Source organism: Triticum urartu, chromosome 2A (genome assembly GCF_056163025.1).
Source record: "Triticum urartu cultivar PI428250 chromosome 2A, HENAU_Tu73, whole genome shotgun sequence".
Classification (NCBI taxonomy): domain Eukaryota; kingdom Viridiplantae; phylum Streptophyta; class Magnoliopsida; order Poales; family Poaceae; genus Triticum; species Triticum urartu.
The window spans coordinates 573,239,026-573,263,014 of record NC_141874.1 but is presented as its reverse complement, the minus strand read 5'-3'; the positions used below and the strand labels follow the sequence as shown (position 1 = coordinate 573,263,014).

Genomic DNA, 23,989 nt, shown 5'->3' with positions numbered 1-23,989 from the left:
CTTTTCATTTTGGTCAGCCAGTGCACCCAACGATAGCCGGCCCATTTTTAACATGCCTACCCTGATATTTTGTCAAACATGTAGCAGGCAGGAGGAGCTCGCAATGGCTGGGCATCAGGAGGTGAGGCCGACGGCTGTAGCTGCACTGGCCTGGCGCGGGCGTGAGGCGAGGCCGGCGAGCGAGCTCAAACCCCACGGCAGGGGCGGCACGGCGCGTTGCGACGAGCATGGCGCAGATGGGCGTGCCTAGCTCATCGTCATCCACTCGACGCACGAAGAGCATGTTGCGGCGGAAGCGGTGGACGAGGAGCAAGCGGAGCACGGACTCGGTGGAGAAGATGGAGGTGGAGAGGAGGACCATGTCAGGCTGGCGCTCGCAGAGGACGTGTGGGTCAGCGTAGAAGAGCCCGCCAAGGTCCCCGCTACCCGCAGCGCCCGCCCGCGAGCTCGTCCCCACCCGCCGCGCCCACGAGAACGCCTCGGCCCCCGCCCCGTAGTTGCCCACGCGCTCGCACACTGAGCTCGCCTCCGCCCGTCGCGTCCGTATCCTGTCATGTCCTCACTGACTGCCCTCGAGCTCGCCTCCGCCCGTCGCTGCTCTGCCAGTGCCACGGGAGAAGGAGGTGGCTGGCGGCGGTGGAGGTCGGCGAGGCACTCGCGGTAGAGGTCGAAGCGGCCGACGCTGAAGGAGGAGAAAGAGGGGGTGGGATGGGTGGGCGGGCCTCTCTTGTTTGGATGACATGTGGGTTACCACTTGCATGCAGCCGACAGAAGCGAACAAGGAGGACACAAAAAAATTCGATTTGTGTCCGTCTCCGACCCAAATATAACTCAAATTTAGGACGAAAATGGGTTCGAACGGACGCAAAACGGATACGAAATGAAAATAGATCTCCGCATTGGCTCTACTTTTTGTCCGCACGGACTCAAACGAACACGTGTGGATGAATTGGGTCTTTGTGTTGGAGTTGCTCTTAACCTACGGCCAATGCTTCGCTTCATCCTTCAGCCTGATTAGTTGTTCCAAGTCCAGGTGACCTACGTCGTCATCGCTCCCGTGCCAACTGCCGCTTATCGTGAGCCTTGGGCTGCCGTGCTGGACACGATCGGTACGCACGGCCGCGTGCATGGCATGCACGCTCCCGCCAGGGCGCGGTGCCGCTCGCGCGTGGGCACAGCACGACACAACAGCTAGCGTTTTTGCCTCAGCGTCGCTGTTTACTTACCACGTTTTAGTACCACATCGCTAATCTAGGGGAATATCCCGTCGCATAAAAGGCGGTGACCAGGTGCCAAATTCACCGTGCGGCGCGAACCAACCTGTGATTGGATGGTTGGAGGAACTGTGGTATCCCCAGCCCATCAGGGTTCAAGTCCTAGTGCTCGCATTATTTCTGAATTTATTTCAGGACACAAACCCTAACAATATTGAAAATAGACTAAAAACCAGAGCCCTCCCGCCAACCCTTGCCCGGATCCACCGCGCCTCCATGACCCTAGGGCCACCGGAGACGAGGCAGACCTGCGCCGGCGCCGACAAGAGGCACGAATCCTAACTTTCTTTCTTGGAGGAGGAGGAGGAGCAAATTAAATTAAAGTTGAACTATATTTCTACAGTAAGTTTGCGTAGACCATGTAAGCTGACTGCACAAGATAATCAAAGCAATTCCTTCCTTCACCATAAATCTTTTTAAATAATTTTTCCATTGCAACAGTTCAACTTTCTTTCACCTGCATGCACATCCACAAGCAGGACATTGTGGCCTCCTGGCGCCTTAACAAGGGTCATAACCTTAGGGCATCTCTAGTTGATCCCTCAATATCGATAACTCCTTGAAATTTTCGTTCTGAGTTAAGTCAGACCTATCCCTTATCTCCTTTAACTCCTCGCGCCAGCCGCCGCTTAATCGCTTATATTTACTCTATTGGGGATCGTAGCAGAAATTTAAAATTTTCTACGCATCACCAAGATCAATCCATGGAGTCATCTAGCAACAAGAGAGAGGGAGTGCATCTTCATACCCTTGAAGATCGCTAAGCGGAAGCGTTCAAGAGAACGGGGTTGATGGAGTCGTACTCATCGTGATCCAAATCACCGATGATCCTAGCGCCGAACGGACGGCACCTCCGCGTTCAACACACGTACGGAGCGGAGACGTCTCCTCCTTCTTGATCCAGCAAGGGGGAGGAGAAGTTGATGGAGATCCAGCAGCACGACGGCGTGGTGGTGGAAGTAGCGGGATCCCGGTAGGGCTTCGCCAAGCACAAGCGGGGAGGAAGAGGTGTCACGGGAGGTAGGGAGGCGCCGGCCCCTAGAGATCCCATCTAATGGGAGGGGCGACGGCCTAGGGGGTGGCTTGGCCCCCAAGCCAGGTGGAGGGCCCCCCACCCTTTTAGGGTTTCCAACCCTAGGCGCAAGGGAGGCCCAAGGGGGGCGCACCAGCCCACCAGGGGCTGGTTCCCACGTCACTTCAGCCCATGGGGGCCTCCGGGACAGGTGGCCCCACCCGGTGGACCCCCGGGACCCTTCCGATGGTCCCGGTACAATACCGGTGACCCCGGAACTCTCCCGGTGGCCGAAACTAGACTTCCTATATATATATCTTTACCTCCGGACCATTCCGGAACTCCTCGTGATGTCCGGGATCTCATCCGGGACTCCGAACAACTTTCGGTTAACCGCATACTAATATCTCTACAACTCTAGTGTCACCGAACCTTAAGTGTGTAGACCCTACGGGTTCGGGAGACACATAGACATGACAGAGACAACTCTCAGGCCAATAACCAACAGCGGGATCTGGATACCCATGTTGGCTCCCACATGCTCCACGATGATCTCATCAGATGAACCACGATGTCGAGGATTCAATCAATCCCGTATACAATTCCCTTTGTCTAGCGGTACGATACTTGCCCGAGATTCGATCGTCGGTATCCCGATACCTTGTTCAATCTCGTTACTGGCAAGTCTCTTTACTCGTTCCATAACACATCATCCCGTGATCAACTCCTTGGTCACATTGTGCACATTATGATGATGTCCTACCGAGTGGGCCCAGAGATACCTCTCCATTACACGGAGTGACAAATCGCAGTCTCGATTCGTGCCAACCGAACAGACACTTTCGGAGATACCCGTAGTGCACCTTTATAGCCACCCAGTTACGTTGTGACGTTTGGCACACCCAAAGCACTCCTACGGTATCCGGGAGTTGCACAATCTCATGGTCTAAGGAAATGATACTTGACATTAGAAAAGCTTTAGCATACGAACTACATGATCTTGTGCTAGGCTTAGGATTGGGTCTTGTCCATCACATCATTCTCCTAATGATGTGATCCCGTTATCAACGACATCCAATGTCCATGGTCAGGAAACCGTAACCATCTATTGATTAACGAGCTAGTCAACTAGAGGCTTACTAGGGACATGGTGTTGTCTATGTATCCACACATGTATCTGAGTTTCCTATCAATACAATTCTAGCATGGATAATAAACGATTATCATGAACAAGGAAATATAATAATAATAACTAATTTATTATTGCCTCTAGGGCATATTTCCAACAGTCTCCCACTTGCACTAGAGTCAATAATCCAGTTCACATCGCTATGTGATTAACACTCAAGGTCACATCGACATGTGACTAACACCCAAAGAGTTTACTAGAGTCAATAATCTAGTTCACATTACCATGTGATTAACACTCAATGAGTTCTGGTTTTGATCATGTTATTCTTGTGAGAGATGTTATAGTCAACGGGTCTGCAACAATCAGATCCGCATGTACTTCGCAAAACTTTATGTCATATCATAGATGCTGCTACCACGTTCCACTTGGAGCTATTCCAAATGGTTGCTCCATTATACATATCCGGTTTTTCTACTCATAGTCATCCGGATAGGTGTTAAAGCTTACATCGACGTAACTCTTAACGTCGAACTCTTTATCACCTCATAACCGAGAAATATTTCCTTATTCCTCTAAGGATAATTTTGACCACTGTCCAGTTATCTACTCCTGGATCACCTTTGTACCCTCTTGCCAGACATGTGGCAAAGGATAAATCAGGTGCGGTACTCAGCATGGCATACCGTATAGAGCCTATGACAAAAGCATAGGGGACGACCTTCGTCCTTCCTCTTTCTTCTGCCGTGGTCAAGCTTTGAGTCTTACTCAACTTCACACCTTACAACTCAGGCAAGAATCCCTTCTTTGACTGATCTATTTTGAACTCCTTCAAAATCATGTCAAGGTGTGCGTTCTTTGAAAGTATCATCAGGCGTCTTGATCTATCTCTATAGATCTTGATGCCCAATATGTTCAAGTAGCTTAATCCAGGTTTTCCATTGAAAAACACTTTTCAAATAACCCGGCATGCTTTCCAGAAATTCTACATCATTTCTGATCAACAATATGTTAACAACATATACTCATCAAAAATTCTATAGTGCTCCCACTCACTTCTTTGGAAATACAAGTTTCTCATAAACTTTGTATAAACCCAAAATCTCTGATCATCTCATCAAAGCGTACATTCCAATTCCGAGATGCTTACTCCAGTCCTTAGAAGGATTGCTGGAGCTTTGCATACTTGTTAGCATCTTTCAGGATTGACAAAACCTTCTGGTTGTATCACATACAACCTTTCCTCAAGAAAAACGTCGAGGAAATAATGTTTTGACATCCTATCTGCAAGATTTCATAAATAATGTAGTAATCGCTAATATAATTCCAACAGACTCTTAGCATCGCTACGAGTGAGAAAGTCTCATCGTAGTCAACTCCTTGAACTTGTCGGAAAACATCTTAACGACAAGTCGAGCTTTCTTAATGGTGATACTTACCATCATTGTGCGTCTTCCTTTTAAAATCCATATGTACCTAACAGCCTTACGACCATCAAGTAGTTCTTCCAAAGTCTACACTTTGTTTTCATACATGGATCCTCTCTCGGATTTTATGGCCTCGAGCCTTTTTTTGGAATCCGGGCCCAGCATCGCTTCTCCATAGCTCATAGGTTCATTGTTGTTTAGCAACATGACTTCCAAGACAGGATTACGTACCACTCTGAAGTAGTACGCATCCTTGTCATCCTACGAGGTTTGGTAGTGACTTGATCCGAAGTTTCATGATCACTATCATAAGCTTCCACTTCAATTGGTGTAGGTGCCACAGGAACAACTCCTTGTGCCCTGCTACACACTAGTTGAAGTGGCGGTTCAATAACCTCATCAAGTCTCCACCATCCTCCCACTCAATTCTTTCGAGAGAAACCTTTTTCTCGAGAAAGGACCCAATTTCAGAAACAATCCCTATTGCTTTCGGATCTGAGACAGGAGGTATACCCAGCTGTTTTGGGTGTCCTATGAAGATGCATTTATCCGCTTTGGGTTTGAGCTTATCAGCCTGAAACTTTTTCACATAAGCGTCGCAGCCCCAGACTTTTAAGAAATGACAGCTTAGGTTTCTCTAAACCATAGTTCATACGATGTCATCTCATCGGAATTACGTGGTGTCCTATTTAAAGTGAATGTGGTTGTCTCTAATGCCTAACCCATAAACTATCGTGGTAATTCGATAAGAGACATCATGGTATGCATCATATCCAATAGGGTGCAGTTATGATGTTCGGACACACCATCACACTATGGTGTTCCAGGCTGTATTAGTTGTGAAACAATTTCCACAATGTCTTAATTCTGTGCCAAACTCGTAATTCAGATATTCATCTCTATGATCATATCATAGATATTTTATCCTCTTGTCACGACGATCTTTCAACTTCACCCTGAAATTACTTGAACCTTTCAATAATTCAGACTCGTGATTCATCAAGTAAATGTACTCAACATCTACTCAAATCATCTGTGAAGTAAGAACATAACGATATCCACTACACGCCTCAGCACTCATTGGACTGCACACATCAAAATGTATTACTTCCAACAAGTTGCTTTCTAGTTCCATTTTACTGAAAACGAGGCATTCAGTCATCTTGCCCATGTGGTATGATTTGCATGTCTCAAGTGATTCAAAATCAAGTGAGTCCAAACGGTCCATTTGCATGGAGTTTCTTCATGCATATACACCAATAGACATGGTTCGCATGTCTCAAACTTTTCAAAAAACGAGTGAGCCCAAAGATCCATCAACATGGAGCTTCTTCATGCGTTTTATTCCGATATGACTTACGTGGCAATGCAACAAGTAGGTGGTACTACCATTACTATCTTATATCTTTTGGCATGAACATCTGTATCACTATGATCGAGATTCAATAAACCATTCATTTTAGGTGCAAGACCATTGAAGGTATTATTCAAATAAACAGAGTAACCATTATTCTCCTTAAATGAATAACCGTATTGCGATAGACATAATCCAATCATGTCTATGCTCAACGCAAACACCAATCTCGATGGTAGAGGGAGCGTGCGATGCTTGATCACATCAAGCTTGGGAAAAACTTCCAACACATATCGCCAGCTCACCTTTAGCTAGTCTCCGTTTACTCCGTAGCCTTTTATTTCGAGTTTACTAACACTTAGCAACCGAACCAATATATAATACCATGGTGCTACTAGGAGTACTAGTAAAGTACACATTAACACAATGTATATCCAATATACTTCTATCGACCTTGCCAGCCTTCTCATCTACCAAGTATCTAGGGTAATTCTGCTCCAGTGGCTGTTCCCCTTATTACAGAAGCACTTAGTCTCGGGTTTGGCTTCAACCTTGGGTTTCTTCACTAGAGCAGCAGCTGATTTGCCGTTTCATGAAGTATCCCTTCTTGCCCTTGCCCTTCTTGAAACTAGTGGTTTCACCAACCATCAACAATTGATGCTCCTTCTTGATTTCTACTTTTGTGGTGTCAAACATCGCGAATATCTTAAGGATCATCATATATGTCCCTAATATATTATAGTTCATCACGAAGCTCTAGCAGCCTGGTGGTAATGACTTCGGAGAAACATCACTATCTCATCTGGAAGATCAACTCCCACTCGATTCAAATGATTATTGTACTCAGACAATCTGAGCACAAGCTCAACAATTGAGCTTTTCTCCCTTAGTTTGCAGGCTAAGAAAATCGTCGGAGGTCTTATACCTCTTGACGTGGGCACGAGCCTGAAATCCCAATTTCAGCCCTCGAAACATCTCATATGTTTCGCGATGTTTCAAAACGTCTTCTGTGCCTCAACTCTAAACCGTTTAACTGAACTATCACATAGTTATCAAAATGTGTATGTCAGATGTTCGCACATCCACAGAAGACGTTCGAGGTTCAGCACACTGAGCGGTGCATTAAGGACATAAGCCTTCTACTGTCTGCATAATTGCTACTATCAACTTTCAACTATTTTTTCTCTAGGAACATATCTAAACAGTAGAACTAAATCGCGAGCTATGACATAATTTGCAAAATTCTTTTGACTATGTTCAGGATAAACAAGTTCATCTTATGAACTCCCACTCAGATAGACATCCCTCTAGTCATCTAAGTGATTACATGATCCGAGTCAACTAAGCCGTGTCCGATCATCACGTGAGACGGACTAGTCATCATCGGTGAACATCTTCATGTTGATCGTATCTTCTATACGACTCATGTTCGACCTTTCGGTCTTCTGTGTTCCGAGGCCATGTCTGTGCATGCTAGGCTCGTCAACTCAACCTAAGTGTTTGCATGTGTAAATCTGTCTTACACCCGTTGTATGTGAACGTTGGAATCTATCACACCCGATCATCACGTGGTGCTTCGAAACAACGAACTGTCGCAACGGTGCACAGTTAGGGGGAACACTTTCTTGAAATTATTATGAGGGATCATCTTATTTACTACCGTCGTTCTAAGTAAACAATATGCAAAAACATGATAAACATCACATGCAATCAAATAATAGTGACATGATATGGCCAATATCATATAGCTCCTTTGATCTCCATCTTAGGGCTCCATGATCATCTTGTCACCGGCATGACACCATGATCTCCATCATCATGATCTCCATCATCGTGTCTCCATGAAGTTGCTCGCCAACTATTACTTCTACTACTATGGCTAACACGTTTAGCAATAAAGTAAAGTAATTTACATGGCGTTTCTCAATGACACGCAGGTCATACAAAAAATAAAGACAACTCCTATGGCTCCTGCCGGTTGTCATACTCATTGACAAGCAAGTCGTGATTCCTATTACAAGAACATGATCTCATACATCACATATATCATTCATCACATCCTTTGACCATATCACATCACAAAACACTTGCTGCAAAAACAAGTTAGACGTCCTCTAATTGTTGTTGCAAGTTTTTTTACGTGGCTGCTATAGGTTTCTAGCAAGAACGTTTCTTACCTACGCCAAAACCACAACGTGAATTGCCAATTTCTATTTACCCTTCATAAGGACCCTGTTCATCGAATCTGATCCGACTAAAGTGGGAGAGACAGACACCCGCCATCCACCTTATGCAACTAGTGCATGTCAGTCGGTGGAACCGGTCTCACGTAAGCGTACGTGTAAGGTTGGTCCGGGCCGCTTCATCCCACGATGCCGCCGAATCAAGATAAGACTAGTAACGGCAAGATAATTGACAATATCGACGCCCACAACTACTTTGTGTTCTACTCGTGCATAGTAACTACGCATAGACCTAGCTTATGATGCCACTATTGGGGAACGTAGCAGAAATTTAAAATTTTCAACGCATCACCAAGATCAATCTATGGAGTAATCTAGCAATGAGGGGAAGGAGAGTGCATCTACATACCCTTGTAGATCGCTACGCGGAAGCGTTCAAGAGAACGGGATTGATGGAGTCGTACTCGTCGTGATCCAAATCACCGATGATCCTAGTGCCGAACGGACGGCACCTCCGTGTTCAACACACGTACAGCCCGGTAACGTCTCCTATGCCTTGATCCAGCAAGGGGAGAAGGAGAGGTTGTGGAAGACTCCATCCAGCAGCAGCACGACGGTGTGGTGGTGGTGGAGGAGCGTGGTACTCCAGCAGGGCTTCGCCAAGCACCGCAAGAGACGAGGAGGGAGAGGGGTAGGGCTGCGCCAAGAAGGAGATTCAATCGTGTCTATGGCAGCCCAAAACCTCAAGTATATATAGGGGGAGGGGAGGGGCTGCGCCCCCACCTAGGTTTCCACCCCTAGGGGTGGCGGCCAGCCCTAGATCCCATCTAAGGGGGGCGGCCAAGGGGGGAGAGAGGGGGGCGCACCACTAGGTGGGCCTTAGGCCCATCTGAGCCTAGGGTTTGCCCCCTTCCACTCTCCCTTGCGCCTTGGGCCTTGGTGGGGGGCGCACCAGCCCACTTGGGGCTGGTCCCCTCCCACACTTGGCCCATGAAGCCCTCCGGGGCTGGTGGTCCCACTTGGTGGACCACCGGGACCCTCCCGGTGGTCCCGGTACATTACCGATAAAACCCGAAACTTTTCCGGCGACCAAAACAGGACTTCCCATATATAAATCTTTACCTCCGGACCATTCCGGAACTCCTCGTGATGTTCGGGATCTCATCCGGGACAATGAACAACATTCGGTATCCACGTATATCTATTCCCTATAACCCTAGCGTCATCGAACCTTAAGTGTGTAGACCCTACGAGTTCGGAAGTCATGCAGACATGGCCGAGACAACTCTCCGGTCAATAACCAACAACGGGATCTGGATACCCATGTTGGCTCCCATATGCTCCACGATGATCTCATCGGATGAACCACGATGTCAAGGACTTAATCAATCCCGTATACAATTCCCTTTGTCTAGCGGTACGATACTTGCCCGAGATTCGATCGTCGGTATCCCGATACCTTGTTCAATCTCGTTATCGGCAAGTCTCTTTACTCGTTCTGTAACACATCATCCCGTGATCAACTCCTTGATCACATTGTGCACATTATGATGATGTCCTACCGAGTGGGCCCAGAGATACCTCTCCGTTTACACGGAGTGACAAATCCTAGTCTCGATTCGTGCCAACCCAACAGACACTTCCGGAGATACCTGTAGTGTACCTTTATAGCCACCCAGTTACGTTGTGACGTTTGGCACACCCAAAGCACTCCTACGGTATCCGGGAGTTGCACAATCTCATGGTCTAAGGAAATGATACTTGACATTAGAAAAGCTTTAGCATACGAACTACATGATCTTGTGCTAGGCTTAGGATTGGGTCTTGTCCATCACATCATTCTCCTAATGATGTGATCCCGTTATCAACGACATCCAATGTCCATGGTCAGGAAACCGTAACCATCTATTGATCAACGAGCTAGTCAACTAGAGGCTTACTAGGGACATGGTGTTGTCTATGTCTCCACACATGTATCTGAGTTTCCTATCAATACAATTCTAGCATGGATAATAAATGATTATCACGAACAAGGAAATATAATAATAACCAATTTATTATTGCCTCTAGGGCATATTTCCAACAGCAACCTTGTCTATTCCATCACGGCCGTCGCCCACGAAGGGCTTGCCTCACTAGCGGTAGATCTTCACGAAGTAGGCGATCTCCTTGCCCTTACAAACTCCTTGGTTCAACTCCACAATCTTGTCAGAGGCTCCCAAGTGACACCTAGCCAATCTAGGAGACACCACTCTCCAAGAAGTAACAAATGGTGTGTTGATGATGAACTCCTTGCTCTTGTGCTTCAAATGATAGTCTCCCCAACACTCAACTCTCTCTCACAGGATTTGGATTTGGTGGAAAAAATATTTGAGTGGAAAGCAACTTGGGGAAGGCTAGAGATCAAGATTCATATGGTTGGAATGGAATATCTTGACCTCAACACAAGTGTAGGTGGTTCTCTCTCAGAAAATGTGTATTGGAAGTGTAGGTATGTTCTGATGGCTTTCTCCACAAATGAAAGTGGGTGGAGGGGTATATATAGCCTCCACACAGAATCTAACCGTTACACACAATTTGCCAAACTCGGTGGGACCAAATGGTTAAACTCGATCGAACCGATTCAGCAAACCTAGTGACCGTTAGGATTTTCGGTGGGACTGAGATGCAACTCGGTAGGACCGATATGGTTAGGGTTAGGGCATAACGTAATCTCGGTGTGACCGATTACACAAACTCTGTGGGACCGATTTTGGTAATAAGCTAACCAGAGAGTTGGTCAGGTAAACTCGGTGGGACCGATTCGCTCATCTCTGAGACCGAAATGTTACAAAAGGGAAACAGAGAGTTTACATTGCAATCTCGGTGGGACTGATCGCTCATCTCGGTAAGACCAAAACGTTACGAAGGGAAACAGAGAGATTACAATCCCATCTCGGTGAGACCGAGATCCCTATCGGTGAGACCGATTTGCCTAGGGTTTGTGGCAATGGCTATGACATTTGAAACTCGGTGGCGCCGGATAGAAAGAATCGGTGGGGCCGAGTTTGACTTTTGGTTTAGGTCATATGTGGATGTGGGAAGGTAGTTGAGGATTTTGGAGCATATCACTAAGCACTTTGAGCAAGCAAGCCATTAAGCAACACCTCATCCCTCCTTTATAGTATTGGCTTTTCCTATAGACTCAATGTGATCTTGGATCACTAAAATATAAAATGTAGAGTCTTGAGATTCAAGCTTGAGCCAAACTTTTTGTCCTTAGAATTTTGAGGGATCCACTTTCCTCATCCATGCCATGCCATTCATTGAGCTTTTCCTGAAATATTAGTCTTGGAATAATGTTAGCTCAATGAGCTATATGTTGTTAGGAATTACCAAAACCACCCAGGGATAGTTGCACTTTCATCATATCATAGACATTTTATCATTTTGCCACGACGATCTTCAACTTCACTCTAAAATTACTTCAACCTTACAGTAATTCAGAATTGTGTTTCGTCAAGTAAATATACTCAGCATCTACTCAAATCATCTGTGAAGTAAGAACATAACGATATCCACTGCGTGCCTCAACACTCATTGGACTGCACACATCAAAATGTATTACTTCCAACAAGTTGCTTTCTTGTTCCATCTTACTGAAAACGAGGCCTTTCAGTCATCTTGCCCATGTGGTATGATTTGCATGTCTCAAGTGATTCAAAATCAAGTGAGTCCAAACGATCCATCTGCATGGAGTTTCTTCATGCATATCTACCAATAGACATGGTTTGCATGTCTCAATCTTTTCAAAAACGAGTGAGTCCAAAGATCCATCAACATGGAGCTTCTTCATGCGTTATATACCAACATGACTCAAATGGCAGTGCCACAAGTATGCGGTACTATCATTACTATCTTATATCTTTTGGCATGAACATGTGTATCACTACGATCGAGATTCAGTAAACCATTCATTTTAGGTGCAAGACCATTGAAGGTATTATTCAAATAAATAGAGTAACCATTATTCTCCTTAAATGAATAATCGTATGGCGATAAACATAATCCAATCATGTCTATGCTCAACGCAAACACCAAATAACAATTATTTCGGTTTAACACCAATCCCGATGGTAGAGGGAGCGTGCGATGTTTGATCACATTAACCTTGGAAACAATTCCAACACATATCGTCATCTCACCTTTAGCTAGTCTCCGCAGCCTTTTATTTCGAGTTACTAACACTTAGCAACCGAACCGGTATTTATTACCCTCGTGCTACTAGGAGCACTAGTAAAGTACACAATAATATAACGTATATTCAAAATACTTCTATCGACCTTGCCAGCCTTCTCATCTACCAAGTATCTAGGGTAGTTCTGCTTCAGTGACCGTTCCCCTCATTACAGAAGCACTTAGTCTCGGGTTTGGGTTCAACCTTGGGTTTCTTCACTAGAGCAGCAACTGATTTGTTGTTTCATGAAGTATCCCTTCTTTCTCTTGCCCTTCTTGAAACTAGTGGTTTAACCATCAACAATTGATGCTCCTACTTGATTTCTACTTTCGCGGTGTCAAACATCGCGAGTTACTCAAGGATCATCATGTCTATCCCTGATATGTTATAGTTCATCACGAAGCTCCAATAGCTTGGTGGCAGTGACTATGGAGAACCATCACTATCTCATCTGGAATATTAACTCCCACTCGATTCAAGCGATTGTAGTACTCAGACAATCTGAGCAAACACTCAATGATTGAGCTTTTCTCCCTTAGTTTGCAGGCTCAAGAAACTTGTCAGAGGTCTCATACCTCTTGACGTGGGCACTAGTCTGAAATCCCAATTTCAGCCTTTGGAACATCTCATATGTTCTGCGACGTTTCAAAAACATCTTTGGTGCCACAATTCTAAACCGTTAGCATTACGCACTGAACTATCACGTAGTCATCAAAACGTGTATGTCAGATGTTTCCCAACATCTACAGACGATGCTCGAGGTTCAACACACTGAGCGGTGCATTAAGGACATAACCCTTCTGTGCAGCAAATGAGGACAATCCTCAGTTCACGGACCCAGTCCGCATAATTGCTACTGTCAACTCTCAACTAAATTTTCTCTAGGAACATATCTAAAACAGTAGAACCAAAGCGTGAGCTACGACATAATTTGCAAAGATCTTTTGACTATGTTCATGATAATTAAGTTCATCTAATCAAATTATTCAATGAACTCCCACTTAGATAGACATCCCTCTAGTCATCTAAGTGATACATGATCCGAGTCAACTAGGACGTGTCCGATCATCACGTGAGACAGATTAGTCATCATCGGTGAACATCTTCATGTTGATCATATCCACTATACGACTCATGTTCGACCTTTCGGTCTTCCGTGTTCCGAGGCCATGTCTGTACATGCTAGGCTCGTCAAGTTAACCTAAGTGTATTGCGTGTGTAAATCTGGCTTACACCCATTGTATGCGAACGTTAGAACCTATCACACCCGATCATCACGTGGTGCTTCGGAACAACGGACCTTAGCAACAGTGCACAGTTAGGGGGAACACAATTCTTGATATTTTAATGAGGGGTCATCTTATTTATGCTACCGTCGTTCTAAGCAAATAAGATGTAAAAACATGACAAACATCACATGCAAATCATAAAGTGACATGATATGGCCAATATCATCTTGCGCCTTTTGATCTCCATCTTCGAGGCGCGACATGATCACCTTCGTCGCCGGCATGACACCATGATCTCCATCATCATGATCTCCATCATCGTGTCTTCATGAAGTTGCCTCGCCAACTATTACTTCTACTACTATGGCTAACGGTTAGCAATAAAGTAAAGTAATTACATGGCGTTTTCATTGACACGCGGGTAATAAATAAATTAAGACAACTCCTATGGCTTATGCCGGTTGTCATACTCATCGACATGCAAGTCGTGATTCCTATTACAAGAACATGATCAATCTCATACATCACATATATCATTCATCACATCATTTTGGCCATATCACATCACAAAGCAAACCCTGCAAAAACAAGTTAGACATCCTCTAATTGTTGTTGCATGTTTTACGTGGCTGCTATGGGTTTCTAGCAAGAACGTTTCTTACCTACGCAAAACCACAACGGTGATATGCCAATTGCTATTTACCCTTCATAAGGACCCTTTTCATCGAATCCGATCCGACTAAAGTGGGAGAGACAGACACCCGCCAGCCACCTTATGCATCAAGTGCATGTCAGTCGGTGGAACCAGTCTCACGTAAGCATACGTGTAAGGTCAGTCCGGGCCGCTTCATCCCACAATGCCGCCGGATCAAGATAAGACTAGTAACAGTAAGAAAATTGAACAAATCATCGCCCACAACTGCTTTGTGTACTACTCGTGCATAGAATCTACGCATAGACCTAGCTCATGATGCCACTGTTGGGGAACGTAGCAGAAATTTAAAATTTTCAACGCATCACCAAGATCAATCTATGGAGTAATCTAGCAATGAGGGGAAGGAGAGTGCATCTACATACCCTTGTAGATCGCTACGCGGAAGCGTTCAAGAGAACGGGGTTGATGGAGTCGTACTCGTCGTGATCCAAATCACCGATGATCCTAGCGCCGAACGGACGGCACCTCCGTGTTCAACACACGTACGGAGCGGCGACGTCTCCTCCTTCTTGATCCAGCAAGGGGGAGGAGAAGTTGATGGAGATCCAGTAGCACGACGACGTGGTGGTGGAAGTAGCGGGATCCCGGCAGGGCTTCGCCAAGCGCAAGCGGGGAGGAAGAGGTGTCACGGGAGGTAGGGAGGTGCCAGGGCTTAGGTTGCTGCTGCCCTCCCTCCCCTCCACTATATATAGGGGCCCTAGGGGGCGCCGGCCCCTAGAGATCCCATCTAATGGGAGGGGCGGCGGCCTAGGGGGTGGCTTGGCCCCCAAGCCAGGTGGAGGCGCCCCCACCCCTTTAGGGTTTCCAACCCTAGGTGCAAGGGAGGCCCAAGGGGGGCGCACCAGCCCACCAGGGGCTGGTTCCCACGTCACTTCAGCCCATGGGGCCCTCTGGAATAGGTGGCCCCACCCGGTGGACCCCCGGGACCCTTCCGGTGGTCCCGGTACAATACCGGTGACCCCGAAACTCTCTCGGTGGCCAAAACTGGACTTCCTATATATATATATATGTGTGTGTGTGTGTCTTTACCTCCAAACCATTCCGGAACTCCTCCTGACGTTCGGGATCTCATCCGGACTCCGAACAACTTTCGGTTAACCGCATACTAATATCTCTACAACTCTAGCGTCACCGAACCTTAAGTGTGTACACCCTACGGGTTCGGGAGACACGTAGACATGACAGAGACAACTCTCAGGCCAATAACCCACAGCGGGATCTGGATACTCATGTTGGCTCCCACATGCTCCACGATGATCTCATCGGATGAACCACGATGTCGATGATTCAATCAATCCCGTATACAATTCCCTTTGTCTACTGGTATGATACTTGCCCGATATTCGATCGTCGGTATCCCAATACCTTGTTCAATCTCGTTACCGGCAAGTCTCTTTACTCGTTCCATAACACATCATCTCGTGATCAACTCCTTGGTCACATTGTGCACATTATGATGATGTCCTACCGAGTGGGCCCAGAGATACCTCTCCGTTACACGGAGTGACAAATCCCAGTCTCGATTCGTGCCAACCCAACAGACACTTTCGGAGATACCCGTAGTGCACCTTTATAGCCACCCAGTTACGTTGTGACGTTTGGTACACCTAAAGCATTCCTACGGTATCCGGGAGTTGCACAATCTCATGGTCTAAGGAAATGATACTTGACATTAGAAAAGCTTTAGCATACGAACTACACGATCTTGTGCTAGGCTTAGGATTGGGTCTTGTCCATCACATCATTCTCCTAATGATGTGATCCCGTTATCAACGACATCCAATGTCCATGGTCAGGAAATCGTAACCATCTATTGATCAACAAGCTAGTCAACTAGAGGCTTACTAGGGACATGGTGTTGTCTATGTATCCACACATGTATCTGAGTCCTATCAATACAATTCTAGCATGGAGAATAAACGATTATCATGAACAAGGAAATATAATAATAATAACTAATTTATTATTGCCTCTAGGGCATATTTCCAACATACTCCTCTGCGGCAACTTCTCGGGGTAATTTTCTTCCTTCCCCATGTTAACGCTTTCACTCGTTCGCCCGTCGGTGCCACCCACTGTGTTCCTTGCCTCCGGCGATCGCCCTGCCAACCTACTCCCGCCTAATTCCGCTGAGATTTTTTTCTTTATTTTTTCGTCTTTTCTGCTGTCTCCAGCCGCGGCGGCGCTCCGCCTCGTCATCCCTAGCATGACGACGCTCCTCCCATCGCCCCCCGCCACGAGCAAAGTTGTGGCACGCGTGGAGGGAGCCTACAAAGAGTAAAAGTTCAATGTACACAAAGAAACCTACAGGAAGAGTGGCTGCCATTACCGATTCTGATGAATCCTTGTGTTTCGGACGATGCCATCACGCCACTAGGAAAAGGAGAGCGGAAGAACCCATTCAAGACGACGATGCGCCCAAGCCATGGCCTGTGGAGGACAAATTTCAACTACTTTGTCGACTATTTCGGCGCACGCTTACATCGCGCATGGTGAGGCTCCTTCAAATTACTTCTGCATAGCATCTATCATATGTACTAGCTAGCTCATGGAAATCATCTAAAGTCGAAAAGTCATAGTTGGCCGCTGAAAGGAAGAAGAAAGAAGAGGGAGAGAGAGGCTTCCATGTGAGGTCTAATTTGTTTGAGAAGTTAATTTTGAGAGTTCAATTAGGTTTTTTTAACTTCACAAATATAAGGACTTAAGATATAATGGGCCATCTGAGGGGGCTATAATTATAAGGTATCCGCTAGAGATGCCTTAGGTACATAGAGATAGAACTAGCAATTTGGGATACCTGTTTACGAATTAGAGCATCTCCAGTACCCCCCCCCCCCGGGGGTGCCCCCTAGGACCACTTTTTCGCCGGGGTTCAAATTCCCCCGACCCAATTTCCGCATGATTGGACCGAAAATAAATCTGGGCGTTCCTGGGCCGAACCCAGTGCACTGGGGGCGATTGGGGGCTCCGCCAGAACGAAAAGGGTGTGTGGGCCAGTTCTATCGGCAAGCCAGCCCTAGTTTCGTCCTCTCGCGTGACAGAGTGCCACTTTCCCCTTCGTCACCATGTCGCTGGCGGCACCAACCCTCTGTCCTCCACGATCGGGAACCAATGCATCCCCACGCCAAAATTAGTGTTGGAGCCCCCCCCCAAGTGCCCCAGGACCACTTTTTTCCACCGGCGGTTCGATTTCCCCGACCCAATTTCCGCGTGATTGGGCCGAAAATAAATCTGGCATTCCCAGGCCGAACCTAGAGCACTGGGGCGATTGGGGCTCCGGCAGAAGGAAAAGGGCGTGTGGGTCAGCTCTGTCAGCGAGCCAGCCGCAGATTCGCCTTCTCGCGTGACAAAGTGCCACTTTCCCCTTAGCCGCCATGTCGCTGTCGGCACCACCCCTCTGCCCTCCACGGCCGGGAACCAGTGCATCCCCATGCCAAAATTAGCATTGGAGCCCCCCCCCCCAAGTGCCCCAGGACCACTTTTTTCCGCCGGCGATTCGATTTCCCCCGACCCGATTTCCGCCAGATTGGGCTGAAAATAAATCTGGCGTTCTCAGGCCGAACCCAGCGCATGGGGGGTGATTGGGGGCTCCGACAGAAGGAAACGGGCGTGTGGGCCAGCTCTGTCGGCGAGCCAACCCCAGATTCGCCCTCTCGTGTGACAGAGTGCCACTTTCCCCTTCGCCGCATGTAGCCCCCCCTCCCCCAGACTTTTTTCCGCTGGCGGTTCGATTTCCCCCAACCCGATTCCCGCCTGATTGGGCCGAAAATAAATCTGGCGTTCCCAGGCCGAACCCAGCGCACTGGAGGGCGATTGGGGGCTCCGGCGAAAGGAAAAAAAGGCATGTGGGCCAGCTCTGTCAGTGAGCCATCCCCAGATTTGCCCTCTCGCGTGCCACTTTCCCCTTCGCCACCATGTCGCTGCCGACACAACCCCTCTGACCTCCACGGCCGGGAACCAATGCATCCCCACGCCAAAATTAGCGCTGGAACGCACCCCCCCCCCCCCCCCCCCCCCCCCAAAAAAAAGTGCCCCCACTGCTCTTAGAAACACAGAACCCAAACGAAAAATAAACTGCTGAAGACATCAGTTTTGTCCATCTACCAACCATCACTGCCAGCGGAGCTCTTGCTCTTTGGTTCTTGGGTACACTCGTGCCGGCAATGCACAAACAATACTGCCACTTCTCGGTCATACGGTCGCTTCAACTCAACCATATTCGAAGTGAACACGCGACTACGACAACATATATAACGAGGCACAGAACACACCGCCATTGATACAGGTTCGTGATTTGTGTATGATATTGCGTCCATCCAGTTCTTTCTAAGACTCCCTTCCTAGCTAGAGGCCAGCGATCACCGCGAGCCAGCCAGGCGCGGCGGGGCGCAGCCGCGGAGCCATGTTAAAAGGGGCGCCTGCGACGCGCCGCCGTGCAGGACCAGAGCCGGCGGGTGGTCTTACGGCGCAGCACCCAGGAGGCTCTCGTGGCTGCCCTGGCTTCCCCAGGCCCTCTCCTTCCACAGCAGATCGACCTCCTCGAAGCTCAGGCCCTTGGTCTCCGGCACGTACAGGGCCACGAAGATGAAGGCCAGCACGGCGATCCCGGCGATGATCAGGAACGTGGGGCCGGTGCCGACCCACCCCACGATCGACAGGAACGTCTGCGCCACGATCAGGTTGGAGATCCAGTTGACGGTGGCCGACATGCCGCCGCACATGCCGCGGTACGCCTCGGGGTAGATCTCCGAGTTCACGGCCCACGGCACCGGCCCCATGCCCGGAGAGAAGAAGGCGATGTACAGAGCGAGCCCTCCGACCGCGAACCACCCCAGCACGCCTTGGCAGGAACCGCTGAACAGGCTCCCGCAGAGGCTGGACGATGACTGCAGTATGAAGGCCGTGGCGAGGATGACGAGGGAGAGCACGACCCCGGCTAGGCTTGTAAGGGCCAGGCGGCGGCGGCCACAACGGTCGATGAGGTAGATTCCGACGATGGTTCCACTGGCATTCATGGCGGCGACGACGAGGGACAGCAGCAGGGCCAGCCTGTTGGAAGTGAACCCAGCCATCTGGACGATCGTGGGGCTGTAGTACATGACAGTGTTGATGCCGGTAAATTGCTGGAAGGCCTGCATAGTTCCATATGTATACATGTCAGAAAAAGTGCCATGCATTTGTCAACTTGATGTTCCTACTGTATGATGCATTCAGGTAGCATAGCAAGGTAGACTACCAAGTTTCTTGCTTGACCTGGTGGCACTCCCAAAAGGATTTAGTACCGAAAAGTGTCTAGTTGTGTTAAAAAAAAGTGTCTAGTTACGCTTCCTGATACTGAAATGCCAGAATGGATTATCTTGGAAGGTGCATTTCCAGTGTACAAGCGCCTTAGCAGTATTCGCAATTATCACACGACAATGACTGAGAGTGAGGCAGAGGTTAAAAGTACCTGAAGGCCAGCCCCAGCAAAAAAAGCTAGCCTTAATTCCTTCAACCTGAATATGTCCAAATAGCTCCCAGTACAGTTAGACTGGAATTCATGCATGGAAGCCAACGCAAGCAGCTCAACCTCTTCCTCCAGACGACCAGAGTCATATATCTGCTCCAGGACAGCAATAGCTTTTGCTTTCTCATCCTGTACAGAAAAATCAAGATAAGAAAACAAAAACGGATCAAAGGAATAAGACATGACTGAAAGTCTGAAACAAACACCAATAACCTTCCGGTAAAGCCAGCGGGGAGATTCTGGCAGAAAAAGCATCAGCACAAACTGTATGATTGCTGGCACGGCAGCAACTCCGAGCATCCAGCGCCATGTTCCAGGAACCTATGACAATTAGCGTGAATATTATTGCAACAAAATACTGATACAAAAACAGCTTAAAAATAACTCCACCAAACCCTATTAGTTTTAACAAGGATGGCGCCATATGACCATTCCCCCGTTTATTCATGTGTCAAGGCTTATCAATAATTGTATTGTTTTCTATCTTCTTTTGCAAGATTTTTTTTTGCCTAATGCGGGTGCTTAACAATACTTATTGAATAACAGTTACCATCCTATTTAAGAGTGTCCAAAAACAGTTCCATATGAACCTGTGGAAACCGGCAGCTTGCATTCTAGTTCAATTCCCTTCATTAATCAAAAACTGAGTGAAACAAGTGCAAAAAAATGGCCTGCAGGTCTCACAGTTTCAACCCAGACCGATTTGTAACACCCACAATCATCGGTATGAGACTAAGTGTTCTATTCTGCTCCCTAACAACAAACAGAACTAAGATGCTATGCTAGCCAGATGTCTCATCTATTTTTATCATCCATGTGCCAGGCAATGGTAAAATGGCCTACGAGTCTCACAGTTTCAACCCAGACCGATTTGTAACAACCACAATCGTCGGTATGAGATTATGAATGTTCTACTCTGCTCCCTAACAACAAACAGAACAATAGATGCTATGCTAGCCAGATGTCTCATCTATTTTTATCATCCATGTGCCAGGCAATGGTAAAATGGCTTACGGGTCTCACAGTTTCAACCCAGACCGATTTGTAACACCCACAATCATCGGTATGAAACTATGAATGTTCTACTCTGCTCCCTAACAACAAACAGAACAATAGATGCTATGCTAGCCAGATGTCTCATCTATTTTTATCATCCATGTGTCAGGCAATGGTAAAATGGCCTACGGGTCTCACAGTTTCAACCCAGACCGATCTGTAACACCCACAATCATCAGTATGAGACTATGAATGTTCTACTCTGCTCCCTAACAACAAACAGAACTATAGATGCTATGCTAGCCAGATGTCTCATCAATTTTTATCATCCATGTGCCAGGCAATGGTAAGATGTGCATTCGACGAAATAGCAACGATGCAGCTAGTGTGAATAACTCCCAAAGCAGAAAGATGGAGCATTTCACCAACACCAAAGTTGCTACGCACCAAACAGCACCTTGTAGGTGACAAGTCCATTGCTGCTGATGGGGGAAGGCCGACTCTCATTCATTGATAAGAAAGAGTGTTATGCAATCAACTAGCACCAACAAGAATGTTAACGCCATAAAAGATATATGCATAAAAGGGTGAACATTAGGATTAACTTGTCACCGTACTGAAAAACTTTCTCAGGAGAGTTCATCTTGAAGAACATTAGAGATTGCACTTTGCCCATCGTTCGTGTGCAGGAAACACACATGAGTATCAGTGCAGGTCAGTTAATTATCTCGTTGATACCATGAAAAGGCATATGCACTACTAATAATAATTGAGCTGGCAAGATAGTCTGCTTAGAAAAAGTGGACCAAGATGACTAGAGCTTGCAAAGCAACTGAAAGTCTGAAACGAAACAAAAGTTGCTTTCTTGCTGAGTTTAAAGATAAAATGTAACAAGACTGCAGACAGCAGTATCATCGAGATTGAAATGGCTCAATTTCCAGTTGTTTGTACATGAAATGGAGTCAAGGGACTGATGCTGAAAGCCATTTCAAGTAAAAAAATGAAAAATAAGAGAGGAAGCTGACTAAGTGGAGGATGAATATTACCTCAGTAAAGCCAAGATTCACCAAGTAGGAGAAGAATTGGCCACCGGTAATCATGAGGACATTAGTTGACACCAAACCTCCCCTGATTTCTGAAGGAGCAGCTTCAGCGATGTAAACGGGGGCAGTGACTGATGCTATTCCCACACCCAATCCAACAAAGAGCCTTCCAAGAATCAGAACATAAGGACCGCCAGCAGCGCACATAACCAGTGAACCAAGTGCGAACATCAGGTCAGCAAGAAGGGTAGACTTCTTACGACCGTAGGCATCATTTATCCAACCGCCCCCAGCTGCTCCAAGGATGGCTCCAAGTAAAGCCATGCTAACAATTGTCTCCTGAAGAAGAAACAACCTCAGTCATTATGGGAGGAACACCAGATGTTAATGACTAGTAATTGGTAGTAGATCAGATTGAACCTGCAAGAATAGATTGTCTTTGACAGCAGGAAATTCGTCCCGGATATACAGAAGGGCTCCAGATATGACACCTGACAGTAGTTATGCATGAAAATTATACTGTTATTTGACTTATTTCAGCACAGTTTCACTAGTTCCAAGGTTTCCGAGAATGTTTACTCAGAGACCTCGTGGAAACTAAAAAGCATCACACAAACATTAGCTTCAGGCTTTCAGCTCCATTGCACAGTTTTTTTTTTCTATTTTCATGGTGCATATAATGTGTCCTTTATCGGAAATGAAATGTCTACAATATTATCCATAAAGTCCATTTCACTGCGAAGCTTATAAATATCAATCATCGATAATGTTCTAACAAACAAACAAACGATTCACAATATCAAATTCACCAGATTTCAGGCCACAAAGCAAACCGCAAACCGACGCCTCCTACAAAGGGGAATAGTTCTTAGAGGCCTAAAGCTCTTGCCCACATCAAGAACGCAGCAACCGCCCCATACAGCATAGAAATTGTTAAGTAAAGGTTGCAAAAGAAAACGGCGGAAGCATCCGTACCTGTGTCGTATCCAAAGAGGAAGCCGCCGATTCCGGCGACGCCGGTGAGCCCAAGCACGTAGCGGTTTTTGAAGAAGTTCATGTCCTTCCTCCCCGCGGCGGCGTCCAGGAGACGGGAGGAGGAGCTCCCGGGCATGGTGGACAAATCGATCGTCATGCTCGCCCCCCGCCGGAACGCCCCCGCGAATCCAATCTCTAGCTCAGCGGGTGGGTAGCAGGCAAGCGATTTTGCTCAAAGAAAGTCCAGTCCGTGTCGGCGAAGATTCCAATGTTTGACTCTAAAAATCCAGCCTCGACGCGGCGCCGGGCCAAGATAATTCTGGAAGTGGGACGAAATTTCAGGAACCGGTGCCGAGCCGGAGGAATTACTGCATGCTCAGGCGAATAATGAAGCGAGCGGAGACCGGCATTTGAAGCCCGGAGCTGCCACAGCGCCGCGACTGAAATGAGAAAGTGCGCGGGCGGTTGGGCATGGCAAATTATTGCGTGTTGGGCATGAATCGGTCGCCGAAGTTGCCAGTGGATAGAGAAGGAAAGAAAACGGTGCCGGCGTGCGGATCGGGGGAGAGGAGGGCGACGTTTCGTCGTCGCGAGATTTTTGCTGTGCGTTGCGTCTTCTGCTCGTGCTCGGAGCAAAATCTCTACTCCTAGTTAAGAGTTGGCAGCCTGGTATGGTTTTTTTTGTCTGGTTTTTTTTGTCCCATCTTTTATTATCCCTTCCGCTGGTTTGTCTTCCTCCCGTTAAAAAACCAAAGCCTATTAAAAGGATCTTGTTTCATGCTTGCCTTGACAGTTGCTGATTCAATTCAATTACATAAATAAAAGGTAATTAATAATTCAGAAATCGCATCATATATGTGAGACCACCTGCTAAAAGATAGACATAAGATATTTCTTGATAACCTTCCAAAACACAATCGGGATATTCCC

At 47.1% G+C, this 23,989-nt stretch overlaps 1 protein-coding gene across 1 annotated transcript; it reads right to left on the bottom strand.

Annotated features, from left to right (window-relative positions):
* Positions 1–18,593: 18,593 nt before the first annotated feature.
* INT1 (inositol transporter 1) lies at positions 18,594–23,688 on the bottom strand. The gene is made up of 6 exons (XM_048702129.2): positions 23,060–23,688; positions 22,505–22,575; positions 22,088–22,423; positions 20,259–20,366; positions 19,989–20,174; positions 18,594–19,671 (listed from the first exon to the last, which is right to left on the bottom strand). The coding sequence occupies exons 1-6, from the start codon at positions 23,214–23,216 to the stop codon at positions 19,000–19,002; spliced, it is 1,530 nt and encodes a 509-aa protein (XP_048558086.1). The 5' UTR covers positions 23,217–23,688; the 3' UTR covers positions 18,594–18,999.
* Between the last annotated feature and the right edge of the window lie 301 nt (positions 23,689–23,989).

What these genes read in the sequence shown, in the direction of transcription:
- INT1 (XM_048702129.2), bottom strand. Translation starts at nt 23,216, where the DNA reads ATGACGATCGATTTGTCCACCATGCCCGGGAGCTCCTCCTCCCGTCTC. An exon ending in CCCGCTGGCTTTACCGGAAG is followed by an intron (nt 20,175 to 20,258) that starts GTTATTGGTGTT and finishes TTTTCTGTACAG; the next exon opens with GATGAGAAAGCAAAAGCTAT. An exon ending in TTGCTGGGGCTGGCCTTCAG is followed by an intron (nt 19,672 to 19,988) that starts GTACTTTTAACC and finishes GGAACTATGCAG; the next exon opens with GCCTTCCAGCAATTTACCGG.